Genomic DNA, 24,048 nt, shown 5'->3' on the forward strand with positions numbered 1-24,048 from the left:
TAAGTCTGTTTGCCTCAGTTTCCTCATCTGTAAAATGAGAAGGAGAAAGAAATGACAAACCACTTCAGTATCTGCCAAGAAAACTCTGAAGAGTTGAGTGTTACTGAAATGACTGAACAGTGAAATGAGAATCCACAAGAGATTGTGGAGTAGGTGGGAGGTAACAGGATTAAAATTGTATTCTAGGAAGCATAAAGTGGATCGACTGGTTGGAGGTAGAGTGAGCATAATAAATATTATAAAAAACAGATTGATTTTAATATTGATACCTTGTCCTAGAAACAGAGAAGTTCAAGATTGAAAAACAGTTGCTGCTACTGTTGGAAACTAGTGCATTGTTTAATACCTACATGGTACTATTAAACTATAATAACACATAGGGTTCAGATAAGAAGTAAAAACATTATTATTGCATCAATTTTAAAATCACCACCTGAAAATTATAAAATAATTGCATTTTGAATATTATTAGGATATTTAAATATTCATGAACATTAAATAAGAATTAAAACATTTAGGAATCTTGAAGTATTTGTGAATATTAAATAAAAACTTATCATAGACTTCAGAGCTGGAAAGGACTTTAGAGATCATCTAGTTCAACTTCTTTATTTTATAAATGAGGAAACTGAATCAGATTCATAGTGCTAACAAGGCAGAATTTGAACTATATTTTCCTTATTCTAACATCCTCACTGATTCTTGATCATTCTTCTGATTGTATAAAGAAATGAATTTAGCTTCATAAACATACTTATAACAGTATGCTTCAATGTTTTTTTGTTGTTTTTTTTTTAATTTTTTTTTTTATTTTAAACCCTTAACTTCTGTGTATTGACTTATAGGTGGAAGAGTGGTAAGGGTAGGCAATGGGGGTCAAGTGACTTGCCCAGGGTCACACAGCTGGGAAGTGTCTGAGGCCGTATTTGAACCTAGGACCTCCCGTCTCTAGGCCTGGCTCTCAATCCACTGAGCTACCCAGCTGCCCCCTCAATGTTTTTTTTCCTAAGTAAAAACAAATGTCTTTATTCCAGAATGCATTTTAAATATCTATGAATTTATGTCATTTGACATTATTTATGATAACATTTCTTTTGTTGTCTCTTATTTTTCCCAAAGACTTTTTCTATTCTTGATAAGAAAGAACAAAGGTCTCAGATTGATGGACTCTGCGTATTCTTCATAATATTAGGAATTGCATCCTTTTTCAGTCAATTTCTACAGGTAATAGACTTTTAAATAATAATTAAAAAAAACTATTTAAACAATACAATTCCATCCGTTTCCTGTTTTAAAAATCAGTAAATAAGCTCTCATTTATTTGCTTTAGGGATACACATTTGCTAAATCTGGAGAGCTACTCACCAAACGACTTCGTAGACTTGGTTTCCAGGCCATGTTAGGGCAAGACATTGGCTGGTTTGATGATGTAAAGAACAGCCCTGGAGCTCTGACAACAAGACTGGCTACAGATGCATCTCAAGTTCAAGGAGTAAGTCATAGGAGGATAGAAGGGAAGGTCAAAGAGAATTCCAGAAAGAACTCTCTTTGTTCAACCATCTCTTCAAACATCTACATATTTTTCAATGGTTTAGGTACCTGAGGGTCTGGGATGTGCCACGGTCATATTTTCCATCAGTTCTTAGATTGACAATGAATGGATGCCATCCTGTATCTCTTGAAAGTCTTTATAGCTATGAGCTTTTATTTTTGTTTTTCCAAAATATTGCAACCTCTTTTCCCAGTTTTTGAAATTCATGTGACATGCTTAATGGAAAAGTTTATGTTTGGTGGATCTTCAGGCCCATTCTTGGCAAACAAAACTCCAAATTCTCCAGGGTCATTTGTTGCTCTGGAGTGTAATTTCTGTGGAAGTAGAAGGCCTTTTATACTCTCTCAGACTCCCAGGGTAAAAGTCAGGTCAGGGGAAATGAGCTAAAGGAATGAAAGATCCTAATTGGCAGTTACAATCCACAACAAACTACAGATTTACACAAAGGACTTCACTTTAACATGCTGGATGAAACAATACATTTTAAAAAGATTCTAGACTAATCACTGTTTAATTTGACTTATCTCACTTAGCTCCAGTACCAATGCCAACATTTTCTTAAGAATCATCTTCATCCCACCCTATTCCTACCACAAATATACACTTTCTGCTACCCATTTTATTATTTGCATTCATTTCCTAAGAAAGGAAAAAGGTGAGCAAAAACTTTCTCCTGAACCATGTGTATATCATATGACTGTTGTGAATTTTTGTGAGTGTGGTAAATAATACTTACTAGGGAAAAAAAAAAGCAAATGTTCTTTACTCTTTTCACCAACCAAGAATCTTTTTAATAAGACAATTTTCTTGCTACTTTCACTTTTATAATTTCAGAAACCAGAGGATTCAAACTATGGAGGGGATTTGTAAAGGTCATATAATCCATCCTCCTGTCTTAACAGCTTAACCACCTGCCAGACAGATAAGCCTTCAACTTCTTTTCTAAGGAGTTCCAGAGAAGAAAATGTCACAGTCTCCCTTAGGGACCCATTCAGTGCTTTATAGTCCTCCCCATCAGGAAATTCTTCATTATGCCTTAATTGAATCCCTTGCTGGTTAGTTCACATGGATTTCCTTTTGTTTCCATTTCCATTGAAGGTTTATATTAATACATAAGAATGCTTTGTAGTAAATTTTAAGATTAGTAAAAAAGTTTAATTTTTAAGAGAATTTATTTTGGAGAACCAAAAACACTGCATTTCATTTATTGGACTGATTCTAGAGTGAGTTACATCTATGATAATACATGTTGATAATAATATTTTGCATTTTTTGAACACTTAAAGTATTCCATATATTATGACAATCATTGCCTTGGGTTGTGTTTAATTTTCAGGCTACTGGAACTCAGATTGGGATGATCGTCAGTTCCCTCTCCAATATTGGTGTGGCCCTGATCATTTCATTTATCTTCAGCTGGAAACTAAGTCTAGTGATATCATGCTTCCTTCCCTTCTTAGCTTTATCAGGAGCCATACAAGCTCGAATGTTGACAGGATTTGCCTCTTCAGACAAGCATATCTTAGAAGCTATTGGCCAGGTAATTGCGGGGAAAGGAAGTATCTGAATTTCAACATCACTTTGGACAAAGAAACAATCAGGCAGCATGTTAGATTTGCATAGGGTAAAGAAGAACCTATTGATCTACAAAATATCTTACCAACCCCAAAAGTTCCCACCAACCTTTTTCATATTTTCTAGAGTCTTAGTTCATCATTTATGGTGATAAACATAAAAGGTAGATGGATTAGAGATTCAGTCTTCTTTCAACTTATTTTCCAAAAAAAAAAAAATAAAGATTAAAAAAAAATCTGTTTTAGAACCTCCTTCTATGTTTATTATGATGTAGAGGCAGCAAGGTGGCTCACTGGATTGAGGGATGGTCTAGAGTCAGGAAGATCCTGAGTTCAAAGTTGGCCTCAGACACTTATTAGCTGTGTGACCCTGGGCAAATCATTTAATCTTTTTCCAACTAAATCTCTTGGAGAAGAAAATGGCAAACCACTTCAGTATCTTTGCAAAAAAAATCTCCTGGACAGTGTGATCCAGGGAGAGACAGAGTCAGACATGACTTAACAACTGAAAAATCACTAAGTTTATTTCCATGGTTAATTAGGTCACTCTTTCTATCAGGCAGACTCTAGATATAGACACTCTAAAAAACAGCCCAAATCATACTATCCGCATTCCCACTCTCTTAAGGGGTTCATTTTCTGAGCTTCTGATTTGTGTGAAAGAGCCTGTGTTGGTTTTCCAGGAATAGAGCAGTCATTTCTTCTCTTTTACCTCTAAGACTTTTTTTTTTAATTCTTCAGATTTCTAGTGAAGCTCTCAGTAATATTCGGACAGTTGCTGGGATGGGAAAGGAAATGCATTTCATTGAAGCATATGAGAAGGCACTGGAAAAGTTATTCAGTACAGCCATCCGAAAAGCAAATATCCATGGATTGTGCTTTGGCTTTGCACAAGGCATAGTATTTATAACCAATTCAGCCTCTTACAGATATGGAGGATATCTGGTTCCTCATGAAGGACTTCATTTCAGCTATGTCTTCAGGTAATAATGTGTGCACCATATCTTTCAAAGGAACTATTCTCTGTTTCGGTGGAGACTATACCAATGAACTTGGGCCAAAGAAAAGTACCCTTTAATTTTTTGTTTACTTGCCAAGAGGAGAGGGTTTCTTGCCAATTGATCTCAGGCAGTCGGCAAAGGTTAAAGAGGAAGAATGGTGTTTGTCTCATAACTGAAACCTACCTATCACTCCTAGAAATATATGGTTTTGACATCTAGTTCTCAAGAATTATGAAAGCCCAGGATTGAGATTTCAGAGAGTGTCAAGAAAGAACTTAAAGGGCATTGGGCCATTACAAGTGGGAATGATCTATCTGCTGGTTTATTTCCTGGTCCAAACAAGATTTTCTGTATATTATATATGGTTTGATCTTAAATCAAAGGATCTAGTTCAAATCCTGCTTCTAGTGTTTCCTGTATCTGTGACCATGAAGAAATGACTTAGCCTCCCTGAACTTCAATTTCCACATCTATAATATAAAGGCATTGTTTCTGAGGCTACCTCCCATTTTATATCTGATATTTTTTCTCCTCAATAATTTCCCTCCTGCCCAGAAATATTTTCTGCATGTTTACAAAGTGGTATTTAAAAGCAACTACTGCTGCTATAGCATTTCTACTAATGAAGACCTGCCAGATTGTTTAAGCACTGAGGCAGACCCACGCACATAACAATCTCCTTGTCCTCTCACTTTTTCACTATAAGCTCTGCAGTTACTTAGGATAGTGTGGGGAAAGGGTGTCTTGGAGCAAAAACTTGGCTACACTAAAGTCATGTAGATGAAACCACAGGCACTATCAAATACTTGGCACAGGTCCTGATACATTTAGCAGATCATATAGGATTTCTATGGGTGCTCAATGGCTATACTCCTCTGTCTAAATTATAAGCTTCTCAAAGACAGGTTATTTTAATTTTGTCTTTGTAGTCCTAGGGACTACCACAGAGCCTGGCATATAGTAAGTACTTAAAAGAAATTATCTGATTGATTATTTTAGAAAAAAAGTTCTTTGGACAAAGGGACTAGGTCTGTGTTGGCAAAGCTGTGGCACAAATGCTGGGGCAGCATAGAGAGGGTTGCTTCATTCCCCCTCTCTACAATGCCTGAAGACATTTTTTGCATGCCCTGCCCCTCTGTCTAGCCACTCAATGTGAGTACTTCCTCTCTCTGCTGTCTGGGATAATGCAGGGGGCTCACAGGCAGCTTGAAGTTGCACTTTGGGCACATGATCTTGAAAACATTTGCCAATGCTGGACTCGGTTATTTTAATCTTTGTTTCCTGTGGTATATTTATCTGAGGTTGTGGATAAGCACTTCAAAGAATGGGCAGGAATGACTGGGTTGCAACATTCTTTGTTGAGGAGATTGCCCACAGTGATGAGAGCATGGAGCCATTAGATTTCTATATCAGGATTCTCAAACTGGGATTTATGAACTCTAAAAGAGTGTGTATATGTGTGTGTGTATGGGGGTGTCTTTTGGATATTTATCTGGGGTCTATGAATTTTTTTAGTTATATTTCAATATCATTGGTATCTTTGATAATTAATTCCATATGAGAAAACGATAACGTCAATAGCCCAGAACAAAAATTCACTAAAAAAAGCTTCTGAAGAAAAGGAAATATAAAACCCCAAGCAAGAAAATAGCTCCCAAAAAAAGAGGCACAAAATATCAAAACAGAAAATGCCTTCCTCAAAAACTAGAATTAGACAAATGGAAGCTAGTGATTCCATAAAACATCAGAAACAATAAAACAAATTTAAAAACATAAAAAATAGGGGAAAAAATCTGATATATCTCACTGAAAAAACAACTGACTTGGAAAACATCCAGGAGAGAGAACCTAAAAATTACTGGATAATTCTATGTGCTTTATATTATGCAACAAGATAGTATTTGGAAGAGGGGTCCATAGACTTCACCAGATTGCCTAAAGGGTCCATAACACACAAAAAAGGTAAAAAGCCTTATTCTAGAGTACATGAGTGTCAGTGCACAATAAGGTACCTATTATGTTATGGACATTTCTTGAAAATAAAAGAAAAAACATTTCCTAAAATAAATTGACTTGATTGTCTTGGTGCCCACAGGGTAATCTCTGCAGTGGTGACCAGTGGAACTGCTCTTGGAAAAGCTTCTTCTTATACTCCAAGCTATGCTAAAGCTAAAATAGCTGCAGCACGCTTTTTCCAGCTCTTAGACTATCAACCCAAAATCAATGTGTACAGTCACGCAGGCGAAAAATGGGTAAGAACAGAAAGGGGGGCTCAGACAGTACCCCTCAGCTTGGTCATTAACTCGACCTTGGCAGCCCAGCTTGTTGTATAAATTCATGTACTTAATGGATTCATATCAATTCAACTGAATATGTCATCACTGAATTCATGCCCATGCAGAAGGGAAATGAATTAGCACTTCCTTTCACAGCAAAATATGTTTGGATTAGGATATAACATTCGCTAAGTTTTCAATTCTACATAATGGGATATAGATTTAATATCAAGATAAATGAAGGCAGATGCACTTGTCACATTACCTTTGAAGTTGTTCTAATATGGAATCCTGAAATATATTCATCATCTAATAATATTGAATTATGAGTGGTAGTATGCCATTAGGATTAGAATGCAGGCCTTGGAGCCAGAAAGACATGGGTTTGAGTCTTGCCACTGGCACATACTGTTTAGATGTTGTTATTTAACTTTTCAGTGCTATAGGCAACTCTTCAAGACTCTTAGAGGATCAGCCTGAATTGATAAAGGAAGTGTCTCACCAAGAGCTCTCTATACCAAAGAAATCACAGGTTGAGTATGACCTAGTAGAGAGAGAAAGGGTTTGAAGTCAGGAAAATCTGAGGTCAAAGTTAGTCTCTGGTACTTTTAAATTTTGAGCAGCTAGATGGTGCAATGGATAGAGTGCCAGTTCTGGAGTCAGAAAGACATCTTCCTGAGTTCAAATCCAGCCTCAGACTCTTACTACCTATGTGACCCTGGGCATGCCACTTAACCCTTTTTGCCTACATTTCTTCATCTATAAAATAAGCTGGAAAAGGAAATGACAAACTGCTCTGGTATCTTTGCCCAGAAAACCCCAAATTGGGGCACAAAGAGCCAGACATAACTGACCAATAAATTTTAAATTTTGTAACCCAGAGCAAGCCATTTAACTTTTCTGTGCCCCAGACAACTCCCTAAGATTTAACTACTTATGTTGAGTACCATGTGAACACTAAAGAAGTTAATTTGATATTTATAAAAAATAGCATCACAGATTTGGATTTGGAAGGAACCTTAAGAACCATCTAGCCTAACTACTTCATTTTACATATAAGGAAACTGAGCTCCAGAGAGATGAAATGATTTGCCAATAGTCACACAGGGAGTATATGGCAAGTTCTCTGACTCCAAATCTAGTACTCTTCAAATATTTATTTTCTGATAATTCTCAAAGTGATTTTGAATCCTTCTATACTTTTGCTTTAATGCAGTATACATATATGTATGTTGGGAGAGGGAAAGTTGCCTTTGGTTCAAGAAGGCTGAATAAACTTGTATTCATACTCAGAACCTCAAAACTATTTTTTAAATGGTCAAATGAGCTGAATAAACCCAAGTTTTATAAAGTCTACCTTTAGAACAAAACCCCTGTCACTGTAAGTGAATTGCAAAATGATACTAAAGGTCAATATGTCTCTCCATACCTTGTATTTTAAATCGGTTTTCGATATGACCTGACAATGTTGCTTCTGAGTCATTCTCAGGGATAGGAATGACTTTTCTTTTTTGAAGAATTACCAGGTGAATAGATCAGGAGGTATAATCTAAGAAACCATATCTCATTAATATCTTTTTTTTTTTTTGCTGTAGGCATTCAGTGGCATAGAACTTGAGATCTGGTTTCCTTCCTAGTGAATCCAGGAAAGGAAATACATTCAGAAACAGAAAAGGGGGAAGGAGAGTCTTTTTACTCCATTGCTCAGGCCTTCCCTGCCCTCCATCTCTAATAGCACAGAATTTCATCTGATTCAATTGCTATTTCTAAAGAGTACACTTTCATCATAGTAAAGCTATCTTGAGAGGATAAATGTACTTTTTCAAGGTTCTAGACTCTGATGTGAACATAAGTAATTTTATATTGAAAATCATTAGCAGAAAGTGATGGTAAATATTATGCAATCATCATTCAAGATTCATTGATAATCCACAGGATAACTTCAAAGGGAGCATTGACTTTGTTGACTGCAAGTTTACATATCCGACCAGATCCAGTGTACAAGTTTTGAATGGTTTCTCAGTATCTGTTAAACCTGGACAGACCCTGGCACTTGTTGGAAGTAGTGGCTGTGGAAAAAGTACCTGTGTTCAGCTGCTGGAGAGATTCTATGACCCTGACAAAGGGCAAGTGGTAAGCATTCCAAAGGCTTTCTTTCTGTCATCCTGATTGCTGCAGGCTATCTTTGACTTCCTGAAATTTTCTTCCAAAGTTCACTTTGGCTAGACTCACTCCTTGGCTCTTGCTTTGGACACTTAACTCTGAATGTTTTTCCATTTTCAACCATTTGCTGATTGACCTGATTTTGCTCCCATAATTCCTTGTTCCTGACAGTCTGCTGACTACTGCATTATCCAATGATAATGGGTCACACTGCAAACCTGAAGCTCAGTGTATTTAAGAGAATCCTGAGCCTGCTAGAAATGAAGCAGAAAGTGAAAGCCTAACCAGGAGAGAAATGATGGGGGATCTGAGAAAGAGGAAAATAGCAGGAGACAGTGAATTGAATGGTTCAAAGCTGGTATACAAGAAAAGGATAGAGGGTTTCTGTTCACATGACTTGTTACCCAAAGAAAATAAATACTGCAGATGTTGGAGCAAAACATTTGAATGGAGAATTCAGCATGCTATCTTGATTTTTCTTGGTATTTTATTTTTTTGAGGCTACCTCAAGGTATTTTGATCTTCATGAAGATGTCAGACAGATGAAAGTTCTGTTAGATAATTGGTGTAGTAGAGAAATGAGAATGGAGGAGGGAGAGGAGAGGAGAGAGGAGAGACAGAGGCAGAAAAAGAAACAGAGAGAGAACAGTAGGAGAGGTAAAAAGAGCAAGGAGAGGAGGAAAAAGAAGGAAAAGGGAAGAAAGAAAAGGAGAGAAGGGAAGAGGGAAAGAAGGGAAAAAAGAAGAGAGAAAGAAAGAGAAGTAGGGAATGGAGGAGGATAGGAGAAAAAGAGAGAAGGGAAGAATAAAAGCGAAAGGAGGGAAAGAAGAGAAGAGTGAAAAAGAGAAAGGAGGAAAGGAGAAACTGACAATGGAGATGGCTCATATAATGGTAAGAGATAACAATGGAATCTGAAGAATGCCACTAAATAACAGTTCCACACAAAACAAAGCAAATAGAGGCTTAGATGAAATAAGCAAATAGATATAAACAGATTTGGGAAGACTAGAAATGTGCGATCAAGAGGAATAAGATCCTGGAAAAGCAAACAGTTATTATCAATGAATCTTGAATGATGATTGCATAATATTTACCATCACTTTCTGCTAATGATTTTCAATATAAAAGCATTCAATCTGTTTTGAAAGTAGCTACTGGCTACAGTATATAGGAAACAGATTATAATGCATTCAACACTTTTCAAAAGAATAGGATATGATTGCCCAAAATGTCAGACATGTAAAACCTATTGTCCAAGGTAATTTTAAAGTTCTTGAAGACTGGGGCTATATTTACTAGATCTTTTGTATCTCCCTATAGGAACCAGAAGAGCACATTGCATCTGTTCAACCAAACTATAACTAGGACAAGGCAATGAGGTTTCTGTTCCAGGGCACTAAAGTTTTAGGGCCCAGAAATGGAAAATAATGATTTTTAAAAATTGTACAATTTTAAATTTTGTTAGATTTACATTTTAGTAACACTTTTCCTCCTTCAGCAACATAGAAACTAATAAAGATAATTAAACTAGGAAGCTACCTACCAAATGTCTAGTCTTCCCCCTACTCCTGTTCCCAGTCACATAGAAGAGAGGGTGGTTTTTACATCATGCCTTATTGTCTCCTATTATCCAGCTCAGTGCTCTTTATTGTAAAGGTAGAGGGCCTGGGAATTGAGATGTCTTATGCCATCCAATGTGGAGACTCTTGGCTAATTCTCTGAATCCTTTTTGAATTGCAGTATATCGCAATGACTATTGATGATGGCAACTGGGCTGTTAATTGCAAAGCATGGTTATACTGTGAACTTTTAAAATGTAACAAATAGTTTATTATAGGGCATCTTTTGCACCAACATTATCAGAGAATATATTTTTTCTTTATATGAAGCACTGCTGGTAAATTCCTTCTCATATACCATTTCATGATGCAAAGGTGATTCTAGGTTCTAAAGCAGTGATTCCCAAAGTGGGCGCCACCACCCCGGGTGGGTGCTGCAGTGATCCAGGGGGGCGGTGATGGCCACAGGTACATTTATCTTTCTTATTAATTGCTATTAAAATTTTTTAAAAAATTAATTTCCCAGGGGCTAAGTAATATTTTTTCTGGAAAGTGGGCGGTAGGCCAAAAAAGTTTGGGAACCACTGTTCTAAAGGCTAGAACATGGAACACAAGCCCCAGGAAATCCTCCTAAGCAGAAAATCTTCAAATATTAGCCCAGTGATGATCCTAACCCTCACCCTCACCTTAACCCTAACCATCATCCAAGAACCACATTTCATTTATGTTGATGAAAAGCTCAATAATTATTGCAGTTACAGTAACAGACAAAGACCACTAAGGTTTAGAAGGTTTGCAGTCTGCCTTGATGGAGGGAGAATCCATACCCACAAAATCATAGCACCCCAAAGAAAGCATACATTAGACATTGTATTACATCAGAATTCTTCTTGGGTCTATAGTCTTGCCAAATTCCAACCAAAAATAAAGCCTTATTAGTGTTATGAAATGCCTGTATTGAGCTTCCTCTACAAGAAGAAATGTGGAATTCTGAATGTGGAAAATTCCTCACTAGGTGGAATTCCAAACTATGATAAACTGTATTATCCCCTTTATTGGCAGATAATAGATGGACATGATAGCAAACGTGTTAACGTCCAGTTCCTTCGATCTAAAATTGGAATTGTATCTCAGGAGCCTATATTATTTGCCTGCAGCATTGCTGACAACATCAGATATGGAGATAACACTAAGGATGTTCCAATGGAGCGTGTCATTGATGCAGCAAAGAAGGCTCAGCTCCACGAGTTTGTCATGTCACTTCCAGAAGTAAGTATCATGGCAGAGTAGTTGGCCCAGAATCATTTTCCATAGAAAAGGGAAGCAGAAATCAAAAGCAGATTGGTAATGGCTGGAAAGGGAAGCCCAAGACTATACATGGAAACATTATAATTTTCTTGTACTCCACAGTTTATTACTCTCTCAGAGTAAAATAAATGTGCTATACCAACATTCTTTTATGTTTTGAGAGGAGACTCTGTACCATTAACTACACTTGAGAAAAGAACCCTATCGAATCTGACAGGCAAAATAACATCTCCATGGGGGTCAATCTACTTGGGGGCAGGTATGAGCTGCACCTGCTGTGCTGTAGACTGGCTTTACTAAGTACTAAGGATTAATTCATCTCTGCTCTAATTCTAAGCTTCTCTATCAACAAGAGTTTATTACAGCTTTTTCTTTTGGGATCAGAGACAGAAAAAATAAAGACAAAGAAGTTGGAATCATCCCAGATAGGCAAATATCTTCTTTTATTTTTGTTTTTCTCTTCATTTAGAATCTCCTAGGAACAGAAGTTGCTGATTTTTCTCATTTGTCTTTTTTTTTTTCAGTTTAAATTTGTTTGTTTATTACATTAAAGTTCCCAGGTATTTCCTTTTCTCCTTCCTCTCCCTGCACCACAGAAGGCATCCATAGGTAGAATAAAATACCTGGGAGTATTTTTCTCACTTGTAAAGGTGTTAATGGTGTTGAGTTGGAGTTGGAGGGGAAAAATGGATCCTTTTTTCATTTAAACCTGCTTGCTTATTGTAGATTCATTGTCTCGAGATTTTTGACTCAACAGCACATATACTTCTAATTCTAAGCCTCTGCAGAGACTTAGTCTAATTCTCAGGCACATGATAATTGTTCATTGTTGTATGCTGATGTGAAAGGAGAATATGGCAGCTGTACTATAAATTATAAAGCTATGGGGTTAATAGTTAGCACAACAACAACAACAAATGTTTATTAAGCACCTACTGTATATAAAACAATATGTTAAGTCTCCAGAAGAAATAAAACAATTATAATCAAGGAGGTTACAGTCTGGCAGGGGAATTCAACATCGACAAAGTTTACTCAGCATTATACAATAATCATATTATAAAACAAAATGCTTTGTGCATTCTGAAAGGAGGAGAGATTGAGGAAATTTTCCTAGAAGAACTGCCATTTGAGGCAGATCTTCTTAATAGAAAGAACTTCAACAGGCAGAGAGAATAAAGATGCATTTATAGTCCTAGGAAACAGCCTGAGTAGCAATTTAGATATGGAAGCACAGTATATATTCAGGAGGCAAAGAATAGTTCAACCAGTTTGAAGCATGAATAAAGTTCTGATGTTCCCAAGAGAATCTATGGGGAGAGGCAAAACAAATAAAATTCAGATGTTACCAGAAGAGCCTCTTTGGACAAACATAAGTCAAAGATATTATTCAACATTGAGAAGCCACCAGGATTGAATCTGGTTCATGTAGGCATATGGGAATGAGCCAATACAGGAGAGACAAAAATAGAGAGTGAAAGAGAGAGAGAGAGTGAGAGTGAATGAGAGAGAGAGAGAATTGCTTAAGTGAGGTCCTTAAGTAAGCAAGGATATGGGTAGTAGGATTAAAGGAAGACAAATATCTAGTCTAATACTACAAGCAGGGAGGAGAAATTGGATGATGATTATGATGAGCAGTTATGAAGAATGGAGGAAGGGAAGCAAAAGAACTCATGAATTATCAGTCTCTGTTAAATGTGAGATTAAATTATCTGTTCTAAATTGAAGGGGTTGTCAGTAATCAAGGAAAACTGATCCCAGCTAAGAAATAGAATAGTGGATCAATGGGATAGATTAGGTAATCACCCCATGGCAGTTAATTTCCATAGCAATATAGTATTTGAAAAAAATCTAAATATCCATGCTTTGCGGAATAGAATTCACTATTTGACAAACACTGCTGGGAAAACTGGAAAACAGTATGGCAGAGACTAGGTATGGACCAATATCTCATATCATACACCAGGATACTTGATCTAGAAATAAATGGTGACACCAGAAACAAATTAGAGGAATGTGCAAAAGTTTTTCTGCCAGACTTATGGATAAAGGAAGAATTTATGATCAAATAAGATAAAAAACGAAATAGAAAATTTTGATTACATTCAATTAAAACAATTTGTACAAATAAAACCAAAGTCATCAAGATTAGAAGGAAAACAATAGATTTCAAAAAATATTTTATAGCATGTGTCTTTCACAAAAGCCTCGTTTTTCAAATATGTAGAGAATTGAATCAAATTTATAAGAATACAAAGCATCCCCCAGTTGAAAAATGATAAAAAATGAAAAATGATAAAAAATGAAAAATGATAAAAAGACAGTTCTCAAAGGAAGAAATTTAAGTTTTCCACACTCATATGAAAAAATACTAAAAATCATTATTCATTAGAGAAATGCAAATCAAAACACTGCCTCACATCTATTAGATTGGATAACATGACCAAAAAGGAAAATGATAAATGTCGCAGGGATGTGGGAAAATTGGTACACTTATACTCTGTTGGTGTACTTTAAACAGATACAAGCATTCTGGAGAATGATATGAAACCACAGAGCTCTCTAAGAAACTATGTATGTATTTGGCCCAGCAATACCACTACTAGGTGTTCATCCCAAAGAGATCAGAGAAAAAGGGAAAGGATCTACTTTCTAAAATATTTTTAGCAGGGTCATCCATCACTTGGGGAGTGGCTGAACAAGTTGTAGTATATGTTCATAATAGAATACTTTTGTACCATAAGAAATGATGAACAGGATTAGTTCAGGAAAACCTGGAAAGACTTATATGAACTGATGCAAAGTAAAGTAAGCAGAACCAGGAGAGAAACGTATATAGCAAAAAATATTACACATTGATCAACTGTGAAGGTCTAAACTATTATTAGCAAAGCAAGTTGTTCCCAAGACAACCACAAAGAACCCATGATATAAATGTTATCCCCAGGCAAAGAAGGGACTATGAGAATCTTAGCATACCATCTTCTACTATATTTCCTTCATGAGATTTCTATTGCATGTGTGATAATGTCTTCTATTATGGCATGAGCAACACTGAAATATGTATATGTATAATCTATTTCAAACTATTCACCTTGGGGAGGAAGGGACAAAGAAAATCTGAATTCTAAAAAGTCAAAAAACAATTGTTAAAAATTATTTCTACTTGCAATTGAAAAAATTTTAATGGAAAAACTGGAAAAAAATGAATTGAAGGGATTGAATTAGTGCCTTTGGGGGCAAAAACAGAGAAGAAAAAGTTTGGGACAGTCATTATTCAAAATGAGATAGAGAGTCAATAAAGGTAGAGGAGTAACAGTGAAGACTCAGCCATTGTATAACCTGAAGATTGTAAACCATGTATTGAAGTGGATCAAATCAATTTGATTTCATAATTTTTTTCATGGAGAAATTAGATAATGGAGTTTATTCCAAAACAAGGAACCTTAGAGAGCATGGGAATGAGAAATTCAACAGTAGTAGTTATAGTGAGATGTTCAAGTGGGAGACCACAAGATTAAAGTCAATAAAGGGAGAATGGGAGAGAGGCTAGGGATGGGTTATATGACTTAAAAGTCATGATAAGAGCAAAACACAAATTTAATCTGAATTTGAGATTTAAGAAAGAAGGATAAGAATTTGTCATCCTGAGGTGGAATTGTGAAGTTCCAGATATCAAAGATGAAATAATTCTGTGAGGTGACCCAATCAATTCAACAAGCATTTATTAATCCCCTTCCTAAATGCAAGAAATACAACAAAAGGCAACCCCCCACCCAATCCTTGCTCTCAAGGAGCTCACACTTTAATGGGAAAATAACATATAAACAATTATATGCAAACAAGATATATAGGAAAGAAATTGGAGATGGTGGGGGCTAAGGTGATGCTCAAGTTGTCTCCTTTCTCAGATACTCATAATAGACAACCATGTCATAATGGAAAGCATGTGGGATTTTAGCCAGAGGACCTGAATGGGAACCCTGATTTCCTGATTTTGCTGCTTACTATCTTTGTGACCATAGACAAGTCAATAATGTAATGTAATGACCATTAGAAATTACAGAAGCAAAAAGTTTCTGTTAGCCACCTTGCATTACAGTAAGCTTCTCTGAGAATCAGATTTTTTTTTAATTATAAAATAAAGCCATTGGATTAGATGACCTCAAACTTAAGAGATGACCTGAGTCATCACTCAATCGTTAGCAAGTATTTACTATATGTTTAGTATATGCCAACTACTAGGTTTGACAATGGGAATAAAAAGACAAAAGTAAAAGCTCATGCTGGGCTGAAGGGAAGCTTACATATTTATAGGGATGACAGCAAACAAGTATATATATAATAAATACAAAATGAACATGAAGCCATGCCATGTGGTAAAGCCATTGATAACTAGGTCCTGTGGAGCATAGCAGCTGCGGATACTTCAGTAACTCTTTGCTTCATTTACTTTTTTTCAGAAATATGAAACTAATGTTGGGGTTCAAGGGTCCCAGCTGGCTCGTGGTCAAAAGCAGCGTATTGCAATAGCTCGTGCTATCCTTCGGGATCCTAAAATATTGTTATTAGATGAAGCAACTTCTGCCTTAGATACAGAAAGTGAAAAGGTATGTATTTCCAAAGGAATATGAGAAGTCTTGTTATGATTAGGTCTATATCGTTGATTTTAGATGTGTTTGGAGCAAACAACCTTATGTTCAGTCTTGTAGTAAGAAGTACATTACTTTTAGAAACATGCAATGTTGGTAAGTGGCTCACTGGATAGCATGCTAGGGTTGGAGTCAGGAATACTCTTTTTCCTGAGTTCAAATCTCACCTCAGATACATACTACCTAAGTATAAATCACTTAGCCACATTTGCCTCAGTTTCCTCATCTGTAAAATAAGCCAGAGAAGGAAGTGGCAAACCACTCCAGAATCTTCGTTCCCAAAACTCAAATGGAGTTCTGAAGAGTTAGACACAACTAAGGTGACTGAACAACAGCAACAATATTGAGAGTGGTAATAAATTATTGTTTTCAATGTGGCTGACTCAAATTAACCAAAAATCTAATTACTAAATATGGTTTATTTATAAAATTCTTTCAGGAACCCAAATGGAGATCTTCAAAAGCTAATAATTATCATAAATCAAAATTTTCATTTAAAATTTTCTCTTTTTTTAAGTAGAAAGTTTAGAAGACATTAGTCTTTTACCTCTCCCATTGAACGTATTTTAAAAATACACATACAGTCCTCAATACATTTGTACATATTCTGACAAAATAAATTCTTATCTCTAAAAATATGTTACATTTTAAGTTCATGATCTCTCTGCCAGGAAATGAGTAGGTATTTCTTTTTTTAATTATATTTTGTATTTTCCAGTTATCTGCCTTCCTTCCCTCCTTTCCATCTCCCCCAACTGCCAGTGAAAAAGAAAGAAAAACAAAGTCCTTAAAAATAAAAATAATAAGGTCTATATACTAGACACTAAGTGAGATATAACCAACTAAACACCACATATGTTTCCTAAATTAATTTGGTCCTAGTACATTTTTGGCTTTGGAAAATATTGATGGAACCCAAAAATATTAGTTTGGAGAGGGTCTATGGGAATTGGGAGCAAAAAAGAAGAAAATTAGACTATTTTACATAAATTATAAAACATAATACTTTTTGATACATATGTAATCTTATATTTCATATTTTAGGGGAAAATATTGCTAGCATAAAATTTTTTCTCAGAAATCTTGTTCCTTTGTGTGGAACACCAAAGTTCCTTGGCATACAATTTGGGAAAAGGCATGTGAGTTATTCCTCCCACTTATTAAATTAGTAAAGATGAAGAAATAGGAGAATTAACAAATGTTGGAGAGACTGTTAGAAAACAGGCACAATACTGTTGATGGAGCTATGAATTGATTCAACCATCCTAGAAAACAGTTAAGAAATATTCCCTCAAAGTTAAGAAACTGTCTATGTCCTTTGCTTCAGTGATACCATTACTAGGCCTCAAGGAATTCAAAAAGAGAAATGAGAGATCCATATATACCAAAAGGTTTATAGCAACTTTTTTGTTTTAATGAAGTACCATATCTATATTTACTATGTATGATAGATTTATTTAACAAGTCATTTAGCCTCTCTGGGGCTCAGTTCTTCATCTGGTAAAATGGAATTAAAAGTTCCTATCTCACAGGGTAGTTGTTTCTCAATTTTTTTCTTTTTTGCAAAAAAAACGCATTGTATAGTGCTTTAAGATTCACAAAGCATTTTACAAATATTCTTTCATTTGATCTTACAACAATTCTGAGAAATAAGTGCTATTATTATTCCCATATATATGAGGAAACTGAGGCAGGCAGCATTTAAGTGAGTGTCCAAGGTAAGACTTAAACTTGTGTCTTTCTGACTCTATCCACAACACTAAAATATTATATAAATGCCAGTGATGATCTTGGTGATGATACCCTCGTCACATTCAATTGGGTTTTCATGGTACTGAGTCATGCATTGATTAAAAGATGATACCTGGGGCGCCATGCACCTCCTCTTGAACTTTTCGTCTTTTGTTCACAGATAGTACAAGAAACCTTGGATAAAGCCAGAGAAGGACGGACATGCATTGTCATTGCCCACCGCCTTTCCACCATCCAAAATGCAGATATTATAGCTGTTGTGTCACAAGGTGTTGTGATCGAAAAAGGGACTCACAATGAACTGATGGCCCAAAGAGGAGCATATTACAAACTAGTCACCACAGGGGCACCCATTAGTTGACTTTCTTCAGGAATTTTATACGGCTGGAATATTGGTTGCTTCTCAACAAGTATCACACAGTCTTTGAAAACAAACCATGATGATCACAGACTCTTAAAACTCAGAGTTGGAAAGAGACTTTAGTGGCCATCTGATCCAACCCTTACATAAAAGGAATATTTGCTAGAAGATAGCCAGCAAGTGGTCATCCAGCCTCTTTGTGAAGATCTCAAAGGAAGGGAAACCCACCCTTCTCTCTCTAGGTAGCCCAATCCACTTATGGACAATTCTAATGGTTAGGAAACTTTTCCTGATATCATTTCAATTTGCCTCATTTCAACTTATACCCTTTGTTTCTGGTTCTTCCCTCTGGGGTCAAACAGAATAAATACAGTCTTTCTGCCCTATGATAGCCCTTTAAATATCTGATGACAGACTTTCATCATCCTTCTCTTCTCTAAACTAAATACATCCAATTCCTTCAATCAATCCTCCTATGAGGTAAAAAGAATAATTATATCAAACCTATATGTGTATATATGTATATATATATATATATAATTTTTTATAATCATGTTCATGAAAAAGGCTCTTACCTATAAACTTAAAATGTAGAAATGATTATGCATGTGAACAGATACTTTTTAATCCATATCTAATTGGGTTTTCTCAGTGGAGACCTGGTTGTTACTGTGTTGAGAGATATTTTGAAAATGATGATGCCTTTAGAGAATCAGAAATAGAGGGAAAGAAGAAACTAAAAAACAGAAATAGTTAGAAAAACTACAGCCAGGATCAGCCTGCCAATGTGATGGCTGACCAAAATTATTACCCCCCACATTGTCTGAACATAATCACTTCGCTATGTGACGTTACTTGAAATTCCACCAATTCCTCATCTTGTCCAAGCCTCCTTTTCTGAAGATATCATTATCCCTGGGAGGTGTTGGGATCTCTCAGGACATATTGATGTGCATAAATTCATTCAGAGTACTTTTCTACCAATACCTAACCAATATTACCCACACTGAGAAAACTGAAGCATTGACTGCATGATCCAGTGGAAAGGATATTGTCTCTGGAGTTACAGAACCTGGTTCAAATCCTGACCTGTTTTTACTACCTGTATAACCTTGGGCACATCACTAACTTCTTAAGCCCCAGATTCCTCATCTGTAAAATAAGGAGATCAGACTCAATAGTTTACAAGGCCTCTTCCAGCTCTAGATCTATGATCCTATGAGTGAATGGGAAAGAAATTAAGTAATTATAAGTAACAGAGCTTTTGGGTTGGGATAGGAAGAACACAGGTTTGAATAGGCTACATGGTCAGCATGGGATGGCTCCAAATTTTAGGACAGCTTCACTGTTATGGGAGAAGAGATGTGCAAAAAAGGAGGCAGGAGGGCATCAAAGAAAAATAATGTCATTTATTTCAAAATGTTTTCTGGAGTTCTCCTTATACTTAAGGAAAGAATAGGAAACTCCTTACTTTCTCTCCCTACTGTTACATGGCCTCTAGTTTCTGAACACCAAACTCTTGGTAATAGTCTAAAAAAAAATCCTTACCTTCTGCTTTAGAATAAATACTAAATATCAGTTTCAAGGCAGAAGAGAGGTAAGGGCTAGGCAATTGGAGGTAGGTGACTTGCCCAGGGTCATATAGCTAGAAAGTGTCTGAGGTCACATTTGAACCCAGGACCTCCAGTTTTCAGGACTTGGCTTTCTATCCACTATAACTCAGTTATTTTTATATAATTTTTTAAAGTTACTAGCCTAACCCATACATCATCTTTGAGCCTTCATCCCAGGAGATAAAACTAATGAATCTGTGATTTTGTAGACATAACTATTCCTTCTAGTGAGTAAACAGTAAGTGTCTTGAAGGCAGAAACTGTCATGTTTTTATCTTTAGCTGCTCACTGCTTAGCACATGGTTGGTTGGCACTTAATAAACACGTCAAACTAAATTGAAGAATCACAACCCCTCCTTGTCTTTTTATTCTATATGATTATTTTCCATTTGTTTCTGTAAATCTTCCATAAAGCATGTACCCAGTGTACTACACATCTTCTAGTTATTTTGTTGTGGGAGGAACACCCAAGTTTGTAGCAGGGTCTTACTGCAAGAATGGGAGACTCAAACTCCATTCAATTCAGAAGTAAAAAAAGAATTTTATTTGAAGAAAAGGTTTATGATGGTATAATAGCCAATTAGTTGGTAGAATAGTATGTTGGCTAATCAGGTAGCCTTAGAGATGATGGACTAGCCCAGAAGGCAGTAGCTTCCACACTGCTGATCAGAGTTGGCATATTTATTAGTGTTTGGAGTCTGGTCATCTCCCATTCCAGAGAAATCTTCACATTTCCCCAAAACTCTAGAAAATGGGCATGGCCAAATTCAGGTAGAGGTGTATTTTGGGGTTTGATGCCATAGGGAATAAGGAGAATGCCCAAGTTCTCCTGGCATGTCAGAGTCCCCAGTGGGTAGGTCCCTTGTTCTCCAATGACCATTTTGTCATCATTTGTCAATGTGGGAGAGGTCTCACTGCCCTCCTGGAATGAGAGCATGGAGGGATGGGGGTGGGATGTGGAATATTGGAGGACCCCTCCAGGTAATTAATTATATCTTACAGTTCTAATCTAAAATAAACATAGAACCATATAAGTAATTAATAAAAACAGATTAGGCACAAAGCTGATATCCAGTATAGACTATTACAGATCCAGTACACAGAATGGGTAATTGATCAATCAGCAATTCATGCTTGACTAATGATAAAACTACAGGTTTTGTAGTTGGTGTTTAACTAGAGCTAACTGATGAGAAATGCCAGATTTCAGCGTATAAGGGTCCTGTTCCTATTACCACACCTCACTGCCTACTGTCAGCCCCCCATAAATTTTAATACTATCGCCCAGCTCAGGGTCTCTTTTTGTTTCTCATTTTTGTTACTTAACTCATCCACTCTTTTTCTAGTCAGACATGTTCTTACCAATGTATTTTGAGATGCTTCTTGCATTTATGTTGCCATTGGTAACATGTCATAGCCTTCTTACACATATGTTTTACTTGCCATTGTCATTTATTAGAAATTTTACTTCATTTGAAATTGTGGTGTTTCATAATGAGCTATCACAGAGAATCACTAAGGAACAATGAAAGTTAGAAAAGTCAGCTCTCATTTTAGCCTACTAGGATATGCAAGCCCAGATATATTGACTGAGTCCCAGGTTTCAATGATTTGAATGGTTATATAAGGCCAAAATGTGTTCTCAGTCACTGTCTCTATAGGTGGAAATGTCTTCACGCTCTTGGATCCCCAAGTAGGAGCAATTTATATAAATTCCTTCCATATAGAGAAAGAACTGTTTGTTACACTTCTATAAGCTAAATATCATGGCATCAGTTGTAATCTGAAGAGGATTCATGGTAAAAACAACATTATAAACCACTTAGAGACTATATGGTGTCCATATAATCTAAACACCTAACACCATGCTCTAACATGCAAATTGTTAAAACTAATATACGATAACTATTATATTTTATAAAGTTTATTAATAATAACTAAAAGTACAAAAGCTAGCTAACCCAGCTAGGGTTGGGAGAGAAGAGAGAGAAAAGAGGCAGTCACAGAACTTATAAACAAACATGAAGATGCAAATGTGAGGGAAGGGAAAAGAATTCTGGGAGATGAAAAAGGAATTTGGTGAGATGGAGTCCAAGGTACAAGAATTTCTAACTATAGAGGAGTATATTAATTGGACGTTTTGGAAAGTACAACTACCAGACCACTGAAGTATAAATTAGCACCCTGAAGGGGTAAAGATGAACTAGATGGCATTGGAATGCTATGGAACTTCAGCCAGTAGCTTGTAGTCAAGTTCATCAGATTGCCTGACATTTGACAGACATTCCTGTTCAGACCAATATAAAATGAAATCTAGCCGTTTCATGAATCTGTGCTGCAGAAGAATTAGTAGATTTATCTCTTGATCCTTAGATAATACTCTTATCACCACACTTAGATCCATCCTCCATCTAGTGACCAAAATGATTTTCTCAAATCACAAATCCAATCATGTCACACACACCAAACACTCCACCAGCAATAAACTCCAGGGGTTCCTTATTGCCTCTAAGATCAAATATAAAATTCTTTTTCTTGTGTTCAGAGTTCTTCATAACTTCCAACTTCCTTGCTTCCTTCCCCCCTTGCACATACCTTTTTAGTCTTTTTTTACCTTACTTCCCATCCAGTATTCTTCCATCCAGTGATATTAGCCTCCTTACTGTTCCTCAAACAAGACACTTAGTATTTGACTCCGGGTATTTTCTCTGTTTGTTCCTGATTTCTAGAATGCTCTTTCCCCTCATCTTTGCCTACTAGCTTTTCTGGCTTTCTTCAAATCTTAACTAAAATCTCACCTTCTAGAGAAAGCTTTTCCCAAACCCCTTAAAAATTCTAGTGCCTTCTCTCTTTTAATTATTTCCCATTTCCCCTGCATATAGCTTGTTTGTACACATTTGTGTGCCTGTCTCTCCCATTAGATTGTGTGCTCATTGAAGGCAGGGACTGTATTTTGTCTTTTTTCGTATCCCCAGTATCATGCCTGGCACACAGTAGTGTTCAATAAATGTTCATTGACTCACTGACTGACTTTTAATATCATAGCCTTTTTAAGGGGATTTTATATCTCCCTGTTCTATTGGAAGCTGGCTTAAAAGTTGTCTACTCATGTGGGGACAATTGAAATTCTTTCCTTAAATTAATTCTGTTTCCTAATTTCTCTTTTCAAGCATCTCCCAAACACTATTATAAGAACAAAGACAAATTACAGAGACAGCCTCCCTGCCTTCACAGTGGTGTATTACCCAAAGGTAAAACACTGAAGGACTCTGTCCTACCTAAGGAGATCAGATTGACACAAATATTTTAGTGTTTTGTGCCACGAGAGAATGTTACTAGCTCCAGTGACAAAAGGTCCCATAACTGTGTTAAGTTAATATGTCCAGGTATATTTATTACCTCTTTAAAAGAAGATCTGGAAACTTTTCCAAAGTACTCTCCTTCTCTGGAAGGTGATCTGACTAATCCCCCTTGATTCAATTAACCTTTTGCCTTTCTTTTAGAAAGGCTATCAGCAATTCTCAATGAGCATGGGATAACAATGACTTTCAAAGAAATGTATTCCTGCTTTATCATCAGTTTCATTCACATTGCCTTCCTGATGCATTCATATTTAAAAGGTTGTCTTCATTTAGCAATATCACTAGCTTCTGAGGCACCAAGTATTTAGAGAATAATTTTACTAAATAATAAAACTGAGTGAGAAAAACATTTTCGATTGGGGAAGGAGGAATTGACCTTTACTAAAAGAAGAAATCTATGTATTGATTTAAACTAAATATTCTCTAATTTAGAATGGAATCAATGTGTGATGAAGTTTTGCGTTAGTTTTTTTAGGAAAAAATACATTCTTTATTTGCCTTAAGTAGAGGCTAGGGAAGGAGAGGTTCCTTTTCTCTTCTGCCTATGGCTAATTCATTCTAAGTCAGATTTTTGCTTCTTGCCCTCTATATTACTTTGAGGATAGAAGATGGATGGCTGGTAGGGAGGATAGGAATCAAAGACTACATATACTATAGGAGGTTTCTGAGTTGCATGAGTGTTTCTAGATTTGATCTGTCATGAACTACCCAGTTTGGGCTGGCAAATGGGCCCAAAAGTTTCTTCTCCCATGTTAATGTAAATAAGTAGGGAAAAATTCTTCATGAACCCCAGAAATATAAGACATAGAGTGTGAAGAGTCTTTAACCCCATGTAAGCATCTCACACCTATCATAAGGGCAAATGATTACCTATA

The 24,048-nt window shown here is 36.2% G+C and overlaps 1 protein-coding gene across 1 annotated transcript in view; it reads left to right on the top strand.

Annotated features, from left to right (window-relative positions):
* The window catches only part of ABCB11 (ATP binding cassette subfamily B member 11), a 99,104-nt gene extending 80,906 nt beyond the window's left edge, over positions 1–18,198 (top strand). Inside the window, exons 19-27 of the mRNA XM_044669098.1 lie at positions 1,120–1,224; positions 1,331–1,492; positions 2,889–3,092; positions 3,868–4,109; positions 6,223–6,379; positions 8,339–8,536; positions 11,188–11,394; positions 15,897–16,043; positions 17,998–18,198. Of these exons, the coding sequence (XP_044525033.1) occupies positions 1,120–1,224; positions 1,331–1,492; positions 2,889–3,092; positions 3,868–4,109; positions 6,223–6,379; positions 8,339–8,536; positions 11,188–11,394; positions 15,897–16,043; positions 17,998–18,198 (1,623 nt within the window). The remainder of the gene's footprint in view (positions 1–1,119; positions 1,225–1,330; positions 1,493–2,888; positions 3,093–3,867; positions 4,110–6,222; positions 6,380–8,338; positions 8,537–11,187; positions 11,395–15,896; positions 16,044–17,997) is intronic.
* Positions 18,199–24,048: the final 5,850 nt, after the last annotated feature.

Source organism: Gracilinanus agilis, chromosome 3 (assembly GCF_016433145.1).
Source record: "Gracilinanus agilis isolate LMUSP501 chromosome 3, AgileGrace, whole genome shotgun sequence".
Classification (NCBI taxonomy): Eukaryota; Metazoa; Chordata; class Mammalia; order Didelphimorphia; family Didelphidae; genus Gracilinanus; species Gracilinanus agilis.